At 45.5% G+C, this 18,047-nt stretch overlaps 2 protein-coding genes across 6 annotated transcripts in view; both read right to left on the bottom strand.

Moving 5' to 3' along the window:
- LOC128328892 (cytosolic phospholipase A2 gamma-like) overlaps positions 1 to 7,756 on the bottom strand; it is a 34,010-nt gene extending 26,254 nt beyond the window's left edge. For all 3 annotated transcript variants that reach the window (XM_053259084.1, XM_053259085.1, XM_053259083.1), the window contains exon 1: positions 7,553 to 7,756. The gene's annotated coding sequence lies outside the window, so the exon portion shown is untranslated. The remainder of the gene's footprint in view (positions 1 to 7,552) is intronic.
- Positions 7,757 to 10,874: 3,118 nt separating this feature from the next.
- The window catches only part of LOC128331637 (cytosolic phospholipase A2 gamma-like), a 37,773-nt gene continuing 30,600 nt past the window's right edge, over positions 10,875 to 18,047 (bottom strand). For all 3 annotated transcript variants that reach the window (XM_053265262.1, XM_053265263.1, XM_053265264.1), the window contains exons 13-16: positions 16,374 to 16,469; positions 14,541 to 14,695; positions 12,446 to 12,614; positions 10,875 to 11,445 (exon numbers count right to left, since the gene is read on the bottom strand). In XM_053265262.1, coding sequence (XP_053121237.1) covers positions 11,279 to 11,445; positions 12,446 to 12,614; positions 14,541 to 14,695; positions 16,374 to 16,469 — 587 coding nt within the window. In that variant the 3' untranslated portion in view covers positions 10,875 to 11,278. The remainder of the gene's footprint in view (positions 11,446 to 12,445; positions 12,615 to 14,540; positions 14,696 to 16,373; positions 16,470 to 18,047) is intronic.

Raw genomic sequence — 18,047 nt, forward strand, 5'->3', positions numbered from 1 at the left:
GCCACTGCCTCAACTTGAGAAACCAGGGAGAGCTTTGGGTCCAGAAGCACTCCACTCCACCAAAATGGCAGAGGAGGGGGGAAGAATGTTTGACAGGATTTCAACCACAATCCCAATGGGGAATTTACTAATTTGTTTGTAGGACTTGGAAAGTCTAACTCTGATCCCTTTTAGTTTCAGCTTGGTGTTCCCAGGAACATCAAGACACCAGGAATACACTTTACTAAGTTGCATCAAACTACAGAAGATGTCACAATGCAGTCAACCAAGACTAAAAATCCCAAGTCCACAATAATGCGACCCTTTCCCCAGGCACAACCTGGAAAGACTCTTTTGCCACACCTCAGCTTCTTAATGAATCACAAAACGTTTTGGAAGCCTGATTGGATGAGAGACCTCAGTGGCTGGAGTTTGTGAGCTATTGCAGCTTCAAACACTCATTTGGTGTTTGAAAGGCAACCCCTTCCCTCCCCCCACACCACAACCTAGGAGGGTGGCGTAGGTTTTGGCTGATTGCCCTTTTGGGGGGCCAGGTTGATATCAGCCTCCATTTAATTGACTGGTGATGGGAGTCTTTTTTGCCCACCTCACACTCTGTTCAATAATTAGGTTCTTTTCCTGGTCACAACCGCAAATACAGAGCAGCAATAGGGAATTTAGGATAGCAACTGGCAAGTACCTTACGTCATGTGTCTGGCATGAGGAGGTAGTCCCTGGAGGATTCACAACTCAGGGTGCACCAACTGGGTTCCCCCCGCCCTCTAGCCTACAGGGCACTGCCAACCTTAAAGGCTACACAACCTGGGGGTGAAGGGTGATGCCTCCAGCAGATGCCTTGATATCCTTTGGTTGCTAAGAAGAGCAGCAATCAGCCACAAGATGTGAAGCTGTTCTGAGCCACAGTGTGTGCCCTGACATGTCGTCGTTCACCGACATGAAACTTCCAGACCAAAACACAAAAGCTAGAGACATGCTGTTTTTGTGGAGAGGCTCCAGAGTCCAGACTACCCAAAAAATGCATAGGGAAAGAGACCTTATAGAGCTAGGGAAAGACTAGAGTCACAGAGATAAGATATTCATGGATTTGCAAACTGCAAACCCTTTTATGATTATTATTAATCCCCAGTGTAACATGGAGACCCAAGCACTTTGTTGATGCTGATTTGGCAACCAGTTGAATAAACCTAATTTCCCCCACGTAAGCCTTGTGCCTTAACTGGTGTGGGTTCAATAGATATTTGACAAACTGGAGTGCATTAAAAGTAGAATTCACAGTGTCCAATTATCAAGGCACTGTTCAAAAGAGCACATAGTGCTTGAAAATGCAACTGGATGGATGAGGCTGTTTATGTGAAGTGGCTCCCCAAATTGTTGCCAAGTCTTTCCTCATGCAAACACCACCAGCCTTTATGGTGGTAGAATCTCTTGATATACAGGGAAACCTCATTATCCATGGATTCATTATCTGCAGATTCATTATCCATGGCCGGGTAAAAGACACCCAATCTCGGCATACGCAGAAAATAAAAAACATGCCAACCTTGCGTATCCGCTGGTTGGAGATGGCCAGAAGGGACTGTGGAGATTAATTCCGGCCACCATGTTTTTTCTCAGAGCCACAACATGGCTCCCATTCTTTTAAAAAGTGGTTATTTTTGGCTGAATTTAGAGCATTCTGGGGGCACAGCACAATGTAGGGGGGCAGAAAATCATGGTGAAGAGCTCCCCCCCCCATGGTTCCCTTCACATTCGGTCAAAAATCGGCATTTTTTCAAATTTTCCAGAAGTTTTTTCTGAGGTGTGAATTCTCATTCTATCATAGCAAATGAGATATTTTTCAATTAAACAACTCTCATGACCCCACTTTCACTTTTTCACACTTTCCTTTACTATGAATAATATGAGGAAGTAATCAATTTAGCACACTTCACCTTATGAAGACAAACCTCATAAAAATAAATTCACCAAAATTCCCCCCTCTGCCCAATCACTCTTAAATTGGGGATGGGTGGTAGCCTCCAGCCATTAGGCACTATCTACCAGCCCACCCCACTCCTTTGGGGCAGATCCACTTTCTGCCCCCAATCTGCCCCAAAGACACCCAAACTTCAAAAATTCTCAAAAAATCAGCCCTCTGCCCAATCCCCCTGAAATGGGGTTGGTAGCCTCCACCCATTAGGCACTACCAGCCCACCCCACTCCTTTGGGGCAGATCCACTTTCTGCCCCCAATCTGCCCCAAAGACACCCAAACTTCAAAAATTCTCAAAAAATCAGCCCTTTGTCCAAACCCCCTGAAATTGGGGTGGTAGCCTCCACCCAGTAGGCACTACCACTCCACCCCACCATTCTTCCCCAGGCCCCACTTTCTGCCCCAATATGCCCCAATCTGCCCCAAAGACATGAAATTTTCAGAAATTTACCAAAAATCAGCCCTTGGCCCAATCCCCCTGAAATTGGGGTGGTAGTCTGCACCCATTAGGCACTACCACCCCACCCCACTCCTTTTGCCCAGATCCCATGCTATGTCCCCGAACTGCCCCAAAGTCACTAAAACTTTAAAAATTCACCAAAAATCAGGATTTTGCCCAATCCCACTGAAATTGGGGTGGTCGACTCTACCCATTGGGCACTACCACCCCACCCCAAAATTTTGCCCCTGGGCCCCTTTTTACCCCCTCGAATCGATTCAGATTCAGATTCAGATTAAATCCAAATCCAAACCGAATCAAGGGTGATTCGGGTGACCCAGATTCGGGCACAAAACAGAACAGGGGTGATTCGGTTCGCGTCCGAGCCGAATCACCCGAAATCCCGAATTGCACACCCCTAGTATTCAGCTTCTGTTCTCTGAATATCCCAATTATATATGGCATTGCCTTATGTCAAATATAATTATCACCTGACTTGAACACTTGCATTTTAGACATTTTGCTATTTGACAGTATTTGATAGGAGATATGCAAAGTATTAGCCGATGACCGGAATGCAATGGTATTTACAGCTTATGAAATCTGTATTTGAAAAAACAAAAAGAAACGGCAATCAGTGTTTCCTCTCACAGGGATTCCCAGATCTTGTTGACTACAACTCCCATAATCCCCAAGCAAAGGCCACTGCAGCTGGGGATTCTGGGAGTTGTAGTCAACATCATCTGGGAATCCCTGTTAGAGGGAGGACTGATGGCAATGCAGAGTGCCAAAAATTCATGATCAAAGTTTGAATGCCAAATTACACAATTGAAATATGGCATGCAACATTTGCTAGTTTGACAATATTTGAGTTTTTTTTAAAAAAAAAAATCACTTCAGCGCTAGTATAATTGCCTTATATAAACTCATATAAAGTCTCATAATATCCCTGTGCAAAATATGTACAGGTGAATTGATGAAGGGATGTGTGGGAGAGTTACTGTTACACACACACACTCGACCTCCATGTATTTCAGGTCTCATTTGCACAGGTGCTTATGCACGTACACCCAATGCTGCTCTTTGTGCCATCTTCAGACATCACATTAGCCTATGTAGATCCCAACATATGTGGGGTGTTGCACTTATGGAGTCTGGGAATCTCCACATGCAACCCCATCCTTCCCCTTCTCCACAGATTCAGCTGTAGGACATTTTGAACATCTGCAGGAGGCCAATATCCTTTCCAGAGAACTGGCAAGTTTGTGTGCTCTTTTTGGATATGAAAAAGGCAGGGGTGGCCCTTCTATTAGGCAAGGTGAGGCAGTCACTTCAGGCAGCCAATTTTTGGGACGCTAGTGAGGCAGAACGATGCCTCCACTTCAAAGAAGGAAAAACAGTCATGTGCAAGGGCTTGCAGCATTAGGCACCCTGCTTCAAGCACACAGCAGTCTTTAGCCACCACTGGAAAGAGGCCTCATGGAATGCCCTGGCGAAGCTTCCTGGTAAGGTTGGGAAATGCTTTCTAGGGCAGGGGTAGGCAACTACAACTTGAACTACAACTCCCATAATCCCCAGCCACAGTTTATAGTAGCTGGGGTGACAGGAGTTGTAGTTCAACAGCTGGAGTGACAAAGGTTACCCCTGTTCTAGGGTAACAAAATCAATGAAATCCTACCATATCACACTGAATTCCAAGCTTGGCAAGGCCTTTCTTCACCTCTTGCTTTCTAGAAGCAATAGCTCTTTTTTCACCATCTGAGAGAGATTTAGAGATCCGGACTTTGGCTCTTTCCTGACAAAAAAGAGAAAATAGATATGGCAAAATATGCTCCGTCTCACCCCAACAAGCTTGATCCCATACTGTGGCCCTTCAGCCAAGAAGCCCAAAAGCATCAACTGGGATGATTGCAGGGGCACAGCTACAATTGAAAAGGGATGGGGGAGGGACAAATGCCCCTCCCCACCACAAGAGAGGTGGGCCTGCCAGCTGGGTGACAGTTTGCTCTTTGCTCTTCCCCCTCATGTCCTTCTGAAGAAGGTTCCCATCCAGCGTCTCATCTTCACTTTTTGTCTCAGGGCCCACTCCAACCTTGCCATGCCTCTGAAAAGCTGTTTCAGGGACTATATCCCCCAGTCTATATTGTGCCATCTGCACTGGATTATTTCACATGATGTACTGAGGCTGTCCACACAGCCAAAAACAAGCCCTACTGAGCTTTCAGAATTAATTTTATTTATTTATTTACTTACTTTATATAGTGCCCTTCCAAAAATGGCTCAAGGCGGTTTATAACAAAACAATTTTAATCAAAGCTAAATCAATTACATAATTAAAGTCATTTAAACATTTAAAACTAACATTAAAAATTTTAAAAGGATAAATCTAATAAAAAGCCTAAGTGAATAAATGTGTCTTCAGTGCCTTTTAAAAAGTTGCCAGAGATTGGGAGGCTCCGATTTCAACAGGGAACGCATTCCAAAGTCCAGGGGGAGCAATGGAGAAGGCCCATTCCTGAGTAACCGCCAGCCGAGTTGATGGCAGCTGAGATGAACCTCTCCAGATGATCTTAACAGGCGGTGGGGCACATGGTGAAGACGGCATTCTCTTAAATCCCCAGGGCCTAAGCTGTTTAGGGCTTTATAGGTAACTAGTAGCTTTAAGCCCGTTTCATTAATGGGCGCTAGTAGAGAAGACTCACTTGCCCACTCTCTTGCCCTCCCTCCCCCTTCCACCCCCTCTCACCCTTCCCTCCCTGTCAGCCTCCTGCCCCACTCTCTCTTACCCTTCCCCCTCCCCCTCCTCACATCACATCCACTCACTTGGGCCCCGAGTCCGCTGCTCAGACGCAGCTTCCTTTCTTTCTCCTTCCGCTCCCTTTGTCTCTGGCGGGGCCAAGTGCGGCCGCCGCTGCCGCCAGCAGGCTGGGCCCAGTCGTCTCACTGCGGCCGCCACCGCCATTGGCCCCAGTCGCCCCGCAGCGGCCACCGCCACCAGCAGGCCCAGTCTCCCTGCTGCGGCCGCTCGGCCGTACCGTGTTCTCTGACCGAGGCCACGGCTCCGCCGCCGCCGCCTCGGCCGGCTTCCCCCGCCGCCTCCTCCCCCCACCCGGCTTCAGCGGCGGCCGGGCTGGACCCGCCGCCGCCGCCTCTGCCCTCTCTGTGGCCGCCTCCGGCCTCCCCTCGGCCAGGCCGACCAGCCAGCCAACATGGCCGCCTGGTGCCTGCAGCCGTATCTCCCTCAGACGTTCTGGGCATGCACTCCGCGCATGCCCAGAACGGCCGAGGGAGACACGGGTGCAGAGACGTGGGCGCACACCCAAGGCTTTTATTATAGAGGATAGCCAGCACCTTGTTATTTGACCAAGGTAGGAGGAAAAGCTGTCCTATCAAGTTGCTGTCTCTCACACAATCACTTCTCCCTCCTCCTACCTAGTTGTTTGCTCACACTAGTGGTGGATTAATGGAGAAGTGGAGTAGACATTTGCCTCTGGTGGCAGAATTTGAGAAGCAGCCAATATTGCCACCCCTCTCTGGGGGCAGCGGTGGCTGCAGCAAGGGTGGGGGGCAAGGAGAACATCCCCCACCCTTTTACCTTAAAAAAAAAATGTTGCTGTGTGGTGGCAGCAATAGCTACGGGGAATGGGGGCAAGGGGAAGGTTTCCGCCTTTCCCCTGTAAACAACGCCGCTGCCGGTGGTGGGATGAGGCGCGGTAGCTACAGGGAGGGAGGGTGGGTGGGGGCAAGTAGGGGAGAGTTCCCCATTTAACCTTAGATAAGTCCGCTTTGTGGCAGGATCGGGGGCAGTTAAGCTCCTTCCAGATCCCCTCCTCCCATGGGCCTCTCTGCAGTGCAGCCCATTTTCGGCCTTCCTCCTCCATGTGTAGAGGAAGGCCAAGAATGCTGTACAGCAGAGAGGCCTGTGCAGACCCTTGGGAGGAGGGGAGCTGGGAGGAGCTCACCACCCCTCCACCATCCTGTCACGCAGCAGTCTTTTTGAAGGTAAAAGGGGGGGAACTCTCCCCTCCTCACCCCCACCCACCTCCCTTCCTGCAGCCACTGTGCCCCAACCTGCTGCCAGTAGCAGTGTTCTATGCAGGGCAAAAGGGGGAAATGTTCCCTTCGCCACCCTCCCCACAGCCACAGCCACGCAGCAGCACTTTTTTAAAAAAAGGTAAAGGGCTGGTTTTGCCTAGGGGTGGCTAAAAGCTTAATCCACCCCCGGCTCTCACACAATTGAAAACTGCACATGCACACAGCTCCCAAACCTGGGTAGGAAATTCGTCCTACCCTGTTTTCAGTTGTGTGAACAGCCACACTGGCTCTCTTTTGGGGAATATGAAATGCCTCTGCTCTACTTTGCAGCAGAAGGGGAAAAAAGTGCAGACAAGCTCTTGGCCAGGGTTTCTTAACCTTGAGGGCGACATGGCTGTTGTGGCTGAGGATGATGGGAGCCCCCAACATCTGGGGGCTCAAGGTTAAGAAACCCTGCTCTTGGCCGTTTATGCCATAAGCTCTGTGCACATGTTTTGCTCAATAGCTGTACACAGAGTGCACACATACGGACCTGAAGACATGAAGAGTTACCCACGTTATGTTTAACATGCACACAGCTGTACATGTCCTGTCTGTATCCTGGATTTAGGGGCCTGTACCAAGGTCCCATTTCTAAATGAATGCATGCATAATCATTCACACAAAAGTACTGAGCTGCTTCAGACAATGTTTTGCCCATCTGATCATGGCATCTGCACATCATAAACACATACTACCCTTCCCCGTCCAGTATCCTGGGGCACCTTTCCCTATTTGTGTGGGAAGGGAGCTCATGTTAATTGCTCCTCTACATGTAACCAAAATACTAGTTTAAATAGTACGGAGTGCACGGGAGATAGGAAGGGCAGGGCATATGTGTGTGTGGATACACACACCCTGATCACATGTGGTTTGTTTAGCAGATGAAGCATTTTATAAACCAGCCCATACACATGTATGCAGACCCCTGAAAACCCTTACACTGTCATGTCTGAACAGGTCAATCATATGCATAACAGGTACAGAAGAAGTGTGGAAGAGAAAACCTGCATTCTGAGCAGATGCCCATTGGCAGCTGTGTTGCAGTTTGACCAAGGGATAGCTTACCTTCTCAGCCATTGCTGGTGTCCAATGTGGTCCGTCTCTTCTTTCTGGCTTTCTTATGGGCAGTTCAGTGAAATCACACTCGGAGCCAAAGAGCAGGAGATTGCCTAAGATGCTAGAAAGTAAGGTTTTTTAAAATCTGTGACTTCCTGTTCACCTTCTTCTTTGCTTCTGTTCAGTTCAGGGCAGTGAGGCCCTGCTGGGAAAGGATACATTTCCCAGCACTGAATGCCTCAAGCGCAAGGAACGGTAGGTAATAAAATACCTTTAACATTTGGTTTACTAGTGCAGCTATTCCTGGCTTTCTAACCCTAGAGTCTGGTTTACTTAACGCACTGTCCAGCAGCTGGGGCTCAGATCCCAGTTTTGCTGGCATCTCTGCATATGTAACACTATAGCTTGCTGGCTGATCAATTGGTTTCGAGGAGGCTCCGATTAGGACGAAAGCATTTCCAGAATGGGTGCCAGCCCAGGAATCCTATGGAAATAGCATCACATTGGGACATCTCCAGGCAAGGGTAGTTCAGGGGCAGGGCAAATGGCCCCTCAGACAAGTCACCCCCCCCCCATTTCTGTTTCAGAGATCTAACATGTGAGGCATAGCTCACTCATCCAGAACTGAGTGTTGCCCCTTCTGCCCCCCCCCCCCTTCATTTTTTCTTCTAGTGCCACCACTAGTGCCAGGTCATGCTGTATCTTCCTCATATGACAATAAGCTTCTAAACAGCAAAAAAAGTCATGTTATCTCTGTAGTCCTTGTGCTAGCAGCTATGCAGAAACAAAGAGCAACAGCCACAGTGCAACCAAGGAACAATCTGATGGCCTCCAGCACAGAAGTGAGGGTGAGAATACCACGGAGCCCTCATTCAATATCCTCCTAGGTTTCATGACAATAAGGATACTGGTATGCACAAATGAGAGGGAGGGAGGAACAGAGTCCCTACACCCAGAGACATGGCCCGGTGAACAGTGGCAGGGCCAACCACTGTTGGAGATGGAGTTCCAGTGTATTGACGTTTTGCACCAACTAGCCTAACAACCACTAGGGGCATTGGGAGTAGAGTAGTTAGTGAGGGTCTCCTTACCTGTCCCTGTTTTACCTCTACTCTATGACCCCTGCCTTGACTCCTCAGGTGTTTCCTGTGGGAAGTCAGTCCTCTTCCTTTCCTCTTGGAGAGTAGATGGAAAGATATATATCCACCTATCCATTATATAGCTTTTGGACAGGACTCGGTCTTTTCTATCCAAAATGTATTTCACTAATAAACACATTTAGTTTAGATTGTACAACAATCTCCATGTGTGTTCTTTAGATAACTGCAGCAATAGAACTCTGCCCTCTACTCTGTAACTGGAGTGGGTAGCTTCCTTGGTGTCTTGAAAAATTACAAACTCCAACAAATACAACCCAGACTCATTTGTGCCCCAAGCAGCGAGAACCACAACCACATGCAAGCAGATGGATCCAGAAGGCAAAAGCAATTGCTCAAGCCCCACACTACAGGGCAGGATGAATAAATAAAGACCAATGCACTGTGTGGTATTTATACCCTTTAGAAAGAAGGTTGATCCTGATCAATTGACCAGGGACAGTTCTAGCTGCGTGGGGCCAATCCCTGGCAGTGTATGACATGCTATTTGGCAGCACTAGGAGCACACTCACTCATCACCCTGACAATCTGGGCAGTGCCTCTATGCAGCTATTCACACAATCAGAAGTTGTGTTCTACCATAGTTTGGAGAGCTGTGTGTGCTCCCAATTTTCAGTTGTGTGGAAGCAAGTTAAGAGGAAAACCTTCCTCCCACCTTGCTTCCACACAATCACTTCTACTCAGGTTTTCCTCTTAGCACACTGTGTTGCCAAAGGACAAGTAAACAAGTTCGAGGATTCGGGAGCAATGAACCGCAACTAAGACAAGGTCCCAAAATCAACCATTTGAGAAGGATGCAATACAGCAAGGAAAATACGAGAATCTCTTGTGTCCCTTCTGCTCATCAGGAGCCCCAGATGACAGTGGACGAACCCCAAGCTGGCAGACATGCAGCATCCTCCCAGGAACCTTGATCAACACTGAGGTTAAATCTTTTTTTAGAGATGATCTGTTGATTTATATACTTAATCACACTCATTACTGATACTTTCTGACTGGTTTGTTCAACTTGCTAAGGACATTACGATAACACTCCTACATCCCCTTCTCCAGTGGGGATGGGTCCAGACCGGTCCGGAGGCCATTCTAAAGGCCTCCAGACTGTCCCGACCTTGCCGATTTGGATGGTGGGGGGTCCTTTAAGGTAGGGGGAGGGTTTACTTACCCCTCCCGCCAATTTTCCCCCTCCAGCGCTCGTATTTCTTGTAGTAATCGGGGCAGCAGGATATCTCCCTGCCGCCCCTTCTCCCTCCTCAATGTAATATTGGTTCAGATGTTGCAAAGTTGATGCGGGGGACAGACACACACAGAGAATGCCAGGTGATCTCATAAGCCTACTGGAGAAGAGGCTAAAAATAGGGGATAGCACTGTAATCAATTTGTTATGGAGCAGCTAAATAAAGTTTATAATTATCAACATCATCTTCGCCATGAACCCCATGGCCCATTGAAGTTTGCCTACGGTTGCCACCAGCTTCTCTGGGATTTTTCTGTTGCTGCCTGGACTTTGGAATGTGCTCCCTGTTGAAATAAGAGCCTCCCCATCTGTGGCAATTTTTTAAAAGGCACTAGTCATATTTGTTCACCCTGGCTTTAGATTAGATTTAAAGGTTTTAATATTGGGTTTTAAATTATTTCAATTGTAAACTGCCCAGAGATGCATAGGAACATAGGAAGCTGCCATATAGTGAGTCAGACCATAGGTTCATCTAGCTCAGCATTGTCTACACAGACTAGCAGTGGCTTCCCCAATGTTGCAGGCAGGCGTCTCAGCCATATCTTGGAGATGCCACAGAGGGAACTTGTAACCTTCTGCTCTTCCCAGGGCCGCTCCATCCCCTAAGGGGAATAACTTACTGTGCTCACACATGCAGTCTCCCTTTCATATGCAATCAGTGCAGATCCTGCTCAGCTAAGGGGACAAGTCATGTTTGCTTCTACAAGATCAGCTCTCCTCAAGATTTCAAGGGTACAGAAATATGTTAAATAAATAATTATTAGATCTCCCTTTCCTTTATCCCTAACTGCAAATGATTAGGATAAAACTGCAGTCATTTATGCACAGAGGAAAAGGTAAGGGTTATGGGCACAATGAATAAACTATGCATTTTGTTATGGGATCTTCCCCCTTTAACTGAGAAGAGGATTTTTGGAGAAGAACTTGTGGAGTCCAGTCAAGTTACATCATTTTAATATAGTTCATATGGAAATGTGTACACAGAAAGATGAGGTATACAAAGTCAATGCAATGAAATACATGGATGGACACTTCACACTGACCTGTCTAATTATTTATTGGCTACCTTTAGTGTGATCCTGAATCATGTTTTACTTATTAATGCAAATTTACATTTTTATTGTAATTTTACCTTATGTAAGTATTTTACTTAGATATGAACAGGACACTTTTCCTGCCAGACTCTGTGAATATGACACTTCCTCCCAATTCTATATATGAGATTAGTTTACAAAGTTGCATGTATCCATACAAATGCATTTCCACTGGCAATTAAGTACTGTCTGGTTTAAACAGATTGTGTGAATCAGTGATTAGAACAGTAGAACAGAAGCAGTTTGCTTAAGCCTTTTGTGAAAGAGGACATGCAACACGCTTGATCTCCTCTAGAATCTTTTGGTGATTATGAGCTACGTTCTTCTTTGCTGCAGTGAGCAGTTTTTCAATTTCCTCCTTGGAATAGCTCATCTTGAAGGTGCCAAACTGATCTCTGTATTCGGCAACTTTACCTGAAAATGAAAGAGATTGTGAATTACTATTTATGTTTTTGTGTCATTCTTCCCCCTTCTGTAATTATTCCCTCACACCAACCCTCTTTGGTCAATTAGGTTGAACTGGCCCAAGGTCACCTTGTACGCTTTTGAGATTTGAACCCTCCACTCCTTTGTTCTAGTCCAATAATCTAAATTTATACTACACTGACTGCAACCTGATCAGGAAGCTTTGCAAAAAAACCACCCCAAAACCCACAGATTTTATGAGCAGGAAAAGACACTCCTCAGAACAGAAGAGCAGCATCTATGGAGAGGCTGGAATGCCTCTCAGCTTCATCACTGGTACCCAATCTCTTTGTAAGGATAAATTTTCTTAGAAGGAGAGAAAACTAGCTGAGATAGCTGGCTTGCAGTAAAGGTGAAGCCCATTATACTACAAGTCGGGCCTGAATTTGGAGGGGGTTCAAGAAGGTTCTTAATGATGCCCAGATTTCTGAATGGAAGGTGGGGTCACATCATCCAAATTTGTCCCAATTACTAAGGTGGGGGTGGTGTCTTGAAGACCAAGATAAGGAATTCTACATGGTGGGTCATAAGCTGTGCAGTCCTGATCTGATTAAGGAGGGAAGATTCACCATTTATTTAAAATATTTATACCCCGCCCCTCCAGTGCACTACTGTTTGGGGTGGTTTATAACAATAAGATAGACACAGATACAAGTAATAAAATAAAATCAGATTAAAAACAATTATTAGGTTCAAATTAAAATGGATTATAAAAAACTAAAGAACCTACCAGATATAACAAAATAAAAATGGAACATTAAAAAGCCTCGTTAAAAAGGTGTGTTTTAAGCAGTTTAGACTTTAGGGAGATAAGTTACAATCAGGAAGAATATTAAGTTAATTTAGTGCTGGAAACCAGATGATCCACTGGAGGTTTCCCATCTTAATTTTGCAACTCCATTATCTCACCAAATACGTATTTCCCCAGTGAATCTCAATCTCATCTTACCTGGACAATTGAATTTGTTGAATAGTGGGAAATGCATGACGGTTGGTGCATTCTCCCCTTTGAAGATATAACAGTCTGATGGGTCGTCTGTATCCTGAAGTTCTCTCTCATCTATCTTGGGAAATGGCATTCCATGCTCCTTGCAATATTCAGCAGCTTTTTTGATTGTCTGAACCAAGGAGAAAGGAAGAAGTCTCGTTTTTAATGGTATTACCAGCACCATATGGCAAAGTCTTCTGGGTAGCTTGAAAAGGAACTTATGGGACCCCCTAACAATATTACCCAAGTGGCATGGGAGGTAATGTAGCTTCCTCCTGTGTTACTTTAGTAATCTAAAGCCCAGAATCACATATAAAGTTATTCCACATGCCAGTGTCACCCCTGTGGGGAACAGTGATATCCTAGATGCCTCTTATGGCAGAATGATAACGAAAAGGCCCATACCATGGTAGCTACCAGACCACTAAAGGTTACTTCAGCAAAGGCCCACAGAGAACATACTGCTGCTGTAACATCTCACTCATGTCTTGCTGGTCATAATCAATGAAGGGTCATGAGATGCAAGTTTCTCTTAAATAAGTCCTGGCATAACAGCCCTTTAGTTCCGATCACCATCTGAACTATCTTCGGTCCAACAGAAAGAAAAAGTAGCAACGAATATATCGGAGCTCACAAAAGAAGTTGTTGAATGCAGATCCTCATGGCATTGACTATTAGCCACAGCAACTCTATTGAACACTTGGGGCATTAGGGGTAAAGACAGTGAGTAAGGGGATTCAGGGCCAGACTGTGGGCACTGAGAGGGCGGTGGACTGTATGTGGGGAGGGCACCAGGTTTTGAGCAGAATGGGTACTTAAGGGTGGGAGTATTCAGTGCTGCCGAGCGTGATGGGGCCCTGTTGCCTTGTGGGCCAGTCTGAGCCTGAGAGGATTCCCTCTCTGGCCATGTTTTATCTACTTCAGTTAACCTTTATATGAGAGACTGAGACAGAGACAGACTTCTGTCTTCCTCTGCCACCTCCTGGAAGTTTTACACACAGGTCTTTTAGTTCAAATCTCCTCTGGAATGGAGTGGGCAGTCCACATATTAGCTGTATTTACCCCAAAGTAGCTGCTGGCTATCAGGGACCAGTACAGACAGGACTCTGTTTCCCTCCAAATCGAGGCTGCACATTCTCTGGCTTAACCCAAAGTAAATCCAGCTTGAAGAAAAATCCTTTAATTTCAGCGGCTTTTGAAAAAATATCCGAGGCTTCTGTTATGCCCTGCCGTTTCTCTGTTATGTGTGGAGTGGCAATTGGCAGTAATTCAGTTTTTCAAAACTCAGCAAAGGGGAGTTCACATAGGCTTTAGATATGCAGAATGGCTGTAACCTGAGCCTCTTTGTCTGTGCTGATTCCATTAGCCTGCAATTTTCTTAATGACAGAGAGAAAGCTCTGATTTTTTTTAATTTAAACTTCCCTGCCTCTTAAATCATCTGGGGTGTGTGTGTAAGACCTGAGATGATGAAGGGAGTCACTCAAAAAGGCAAGGGTTAAGTGTTCTGCTGTTTGATTGAGCTTTTGTCAAATCATCATGCCAGTCTTTTACTCCTCTGTAACTCAAACTAACAAAAATCTCTCTCACCTCCTCCTCTCTGTGATTGGCTGGAGGAAAAATCCACAGCAAGTCAGTGGGAACGCACAGGGGAAAAGATCTCCCAGGGATTGCAGAGAAGAGTCGACCCTATGTGAACTGTCCATTTATCCCCTGAATTAAACATCTTGTGAAGCTGCTGCAAAGCAGATTCACTTTTCAGATACCCCGCAGCATGAAGGCATGTGTGAATAACTCCCTGATGTAGCAAACCACTAGATGTTAGGCTTATCCACCTCTCTGATGTATTTCCTAAACCAACAACACTACTTGGAACTTTAACTCCATGTTTCCCAACAATATTAGTTAGCAGTGCTCTCCTTACATGTGCACTTCTGCTGCAGCTGGGGTAGATAAACAGATCTGCCCTCCAAGCTCTCTCTCGGTGCCATCTTATCTCCTCCCATCCTTTAGTTATAACTCTAACCTTGTAAGCCCTTTAACTTATAAATGAATTACCTCAAAAGGGTCCCCAGCACTGAAGTCAAAGGAAAGGATCAGTTTCGCCTGCCTTTCTGGATGGAGCACAAGTGGGTAAGCAGTGTTTATGGCCAGACCAGCATCAATGAGGGACACAACCTCTTTGTTCGTCAGCTCCGGAAATTTGACATCCGCTAATATCAAGTGAAACAGAGCTTCAGTGTAATGATGCTTAAACCAATACAAACTGCTGAAGGTAGCTGGTTACAAAGTAATAACGTTATTAGTCTAGATGCCTATGATCAAGCCTCACCCTGCTGCTCAATACCCAACTGCAACCAAGCTTAAGTACGCATACATGAAACACATGTTCTTCCCCAGTTTACACTACTTTCCAATCACCTCCCCTTCCTCCATTATTTTCCTTGTGTACATTTTTAAATTGTGAGCCCCTTGACACAGGGACCTACTTTCTCAGATGCTGTAAAGTGCAGCATCCAGAGATGGCATAAATATTAATAACCCTCAGTTCAAATTGGGTTCAACTGGATCCCATTGAAGAGGAAATCATCATACCAACTTAATGTGTTAGAAGCCCCACCCACACCTCCTTTCAAGCCTAAACTAATTCTGCATGTTACTCCATGTGAACACCACTGAAAATGACATCCACTGTTGACATTTCCCCTCCTCACTGAAAGGTGTAGGAATATTTATCTGATTACAGGTTGAGTATCCCTTATCCGGACATCGGAAATCTGGAAAGCTCCAAAATCCGGAAACGCCGTAACAAAAACAAGAACAAAAACGTCTCAGCTCACTCACTCGCAGATTCCCAATTTTGCTGCTTTTAAACATGCAGTCAAATCTTATTTCAGAAGGCTATTAGTTACAAGGGTTTTGACTGTAAATCTCTCTTGTTGCAGCTCTGTTTTTATTGTGAAGCTTTTTAATGTTTTTGATGTTCTTGCTTTGTCACTAGTGGGGAAAGGGAAAGCCTCCCCCCCTCCACTCCCTGCTCAGTTTGGCACCTGCTCTGTTGGCATCTGTTGGTGCCTGCCCTGTTTGGTAAAGGTACAGTACAGGGTAATGTCAAAAATGTCAAAGAAGCCTGATGATACCCCTATGGGTAACCGTGATAGTAAAAAGAGGAAGCATTTATATTTATCTAGACTCTGATCCCGTGCCCAAGGTATCTTATTATGCAAATATTCCAAATTCAAGAAAAATCCAAAATTCGGAACTCTTCTGGTCCCATGCAGGGACCAGGGATACTGCATGGACCAGGGATCAGGGATACTCAATCTGTATGTGATTTTATTCGGTTGTGTTTCCCTGCTTCTACAATATTGGCTGCTGGGATGAGTAAACTGCAATATTACTTTCAGGAGTGAATAGGGACATAGGAAGCTGCCATATACCGAATCAGACCACTGATCTATCTAGCTCAGTATTGTCTACACAGACTGACAGTGGCTTCTCCAAGGTTGCAGGCAGAAATCTCTCTCAGCTCCATCTTGGAGATGGGAGGGAACTTGGAACCTTCTGCTCTTCCCAGATATTCCAGCCCCTGAGGGGAATATCTTCCAGTGCTCACACTTCTAGTCTCCCATTCATATGAAACCAGGGTGGACCCTGCTTAACTAAGGGAACAAGTCATGCTTGCTACCACAAGACCAACTCTCTCAGTTTGTCAACTAACAAACCATGGGTTAAGTAGTCCTAAATGAAGGAACTGAAGAACTCAACATAAGGATGCCATTTTGTTGACATCCCCATATTGGGTCCTAACATGTAGATCAAACCTCAGCATATAATATTCATAAATGCAGTCTATATTTTAAAAGTTATGCTACTGCAGTATAACCTTACAGCACTGGTACAGGAAGTTATTGGTGCTTCCCCATGTCCATCCCAAAAGGCATGAATAGGTCTTTTTCACCATGGTATGGAAGTGGCCACCAGAAGCTAGAAGGAATGAAATGCCAAGCTAAAACAATTCTACAAATCATAAACTGAAATACATACACCCAAAATCATTTTTCAATCAATTGTTTCTGCATCTCCAACATAAAAGCTTAACACAAAATGTGCATGCAAGTGTGATCTGCATCTCATGTCAGCATTTTTCCTCCAGAGTACTGCTACAATAAAAGCTGAACTTGCCAACATGATCTTACCCTTTCATAACGTGCATTTGAATTCAGGCCAGTAACAGTTCAATTTGTTTAAGTCAAGAAACTGCTAGAAATGGCTGCTCAAGTGAACAGAAGGTATTATTCTGACCCTAGGAGAAATCCTAAAGATCTTTTCCAAGGCTAGAAAAGATCTGAGAGACACCTACTGTATGCTGACTGCCTTTCCTTCTGCTTGTGTGTGTCCTTTCATGTCTGAGAAATTCTGAGAAGTTACAAGTTGGTAGCTAGAAAATCTCAGTCCCAGAGGACAATCTCAAACCTAATAGCAACCTAGAGGTATCGGCCAGTGCAGCAAAAGGAGAAGACCAACAGCACTTCCAGACTACTTGCATTAGAGAAGGGGCAATTTTTGATGACCTTCCCATACCCTCCCCAGGAAGCCCTCTGTGCCCCCGTCAATATCCCTCACAACTCTGCAGGGGAGGAAAGAAAAGGGGAGGCATTAAAAAGTAACTCTTTCATTGGTGCAGTTAGTCCAGAAGAGCTTAGTCCATTCCCCTTGCTGTAATGGTGCTCTGGATCTTAGCCATGGTATCCGATATAAGGCTGCTTGGGCCTGCCTCACTGACTGCGAGCTCCCAGACTACAGGTAGGTACCAAAACAATCCCAACTCCAGAAAAATTCATTACATTTCCAGAAAATCCAGAAAAACTCCCCCCTTGAAAAGAAAGGGGAACATGATCTCATAGAGCTAGGAAAACACTAGAGTCACAAAGCATGAGATGTTAATATGCCAGCATACTGCAAGCCCTCATTTGACTGCCATGGCGCTCCCAGATCAAACCATGAAAAATAGAAACATGATGTTTTTGCAGGTAGGTAGACGTTGACCAAAATGAGAGGGGGAAAATCAACCCCCACCCCCAATGCATTACCACCCGGGGAAATGTGGGGAAACTCTCCTATTGGACATTAGGCAAAGACAAGAGTCACAGCAACTTAAGTTAATATGCCTGCAAACTACAAGCCATTTTACTAGTCTTATAAAATGAATGCTTCAGTCTTGCACACAGTTAGGCTGCTTAAAGTGCCCTGAGATTAGTGCTATGCACTAGTGTTGCCTCATTTGCTCCCCCAAGTCAATGTTTTTATAGCAGCAAGGATTTCTGACAATAGAGTACCCCAATAAGGAATTTCATGGCTGCTATTTGCATTGGGAAGTGGCCAACAAGTGTGAAGTAGTTTCATGTGACAGAGTTCCAATTTGACTAAGTGACAATGAAAAAAACTCTCAGTTCTCGCTGAAGCAAAAGTAGCAAAAAATATGGCTTGTGCAGCTGTGCCAGTTTTTGCAAGTTATCTATTTTGATTAAAAGGATCTGTTTCAGGCACTTAACTGGAGAGATT

The sequence above is a fragment of the Hemicordylus capensis genome, chromosome 6, assembly GCF_027244095.1.
Source record: "Hemicordylus capensis ecotype Gifberg chromosome 6, rHemCap1.1.pri, whole genome shotgun sequence".
NCBI lineage: Eukaryota > Metazoa > Chordata > Lepidosauria > Squamata > Cordylidae > Hemicordylus > Hemicordylus capensis.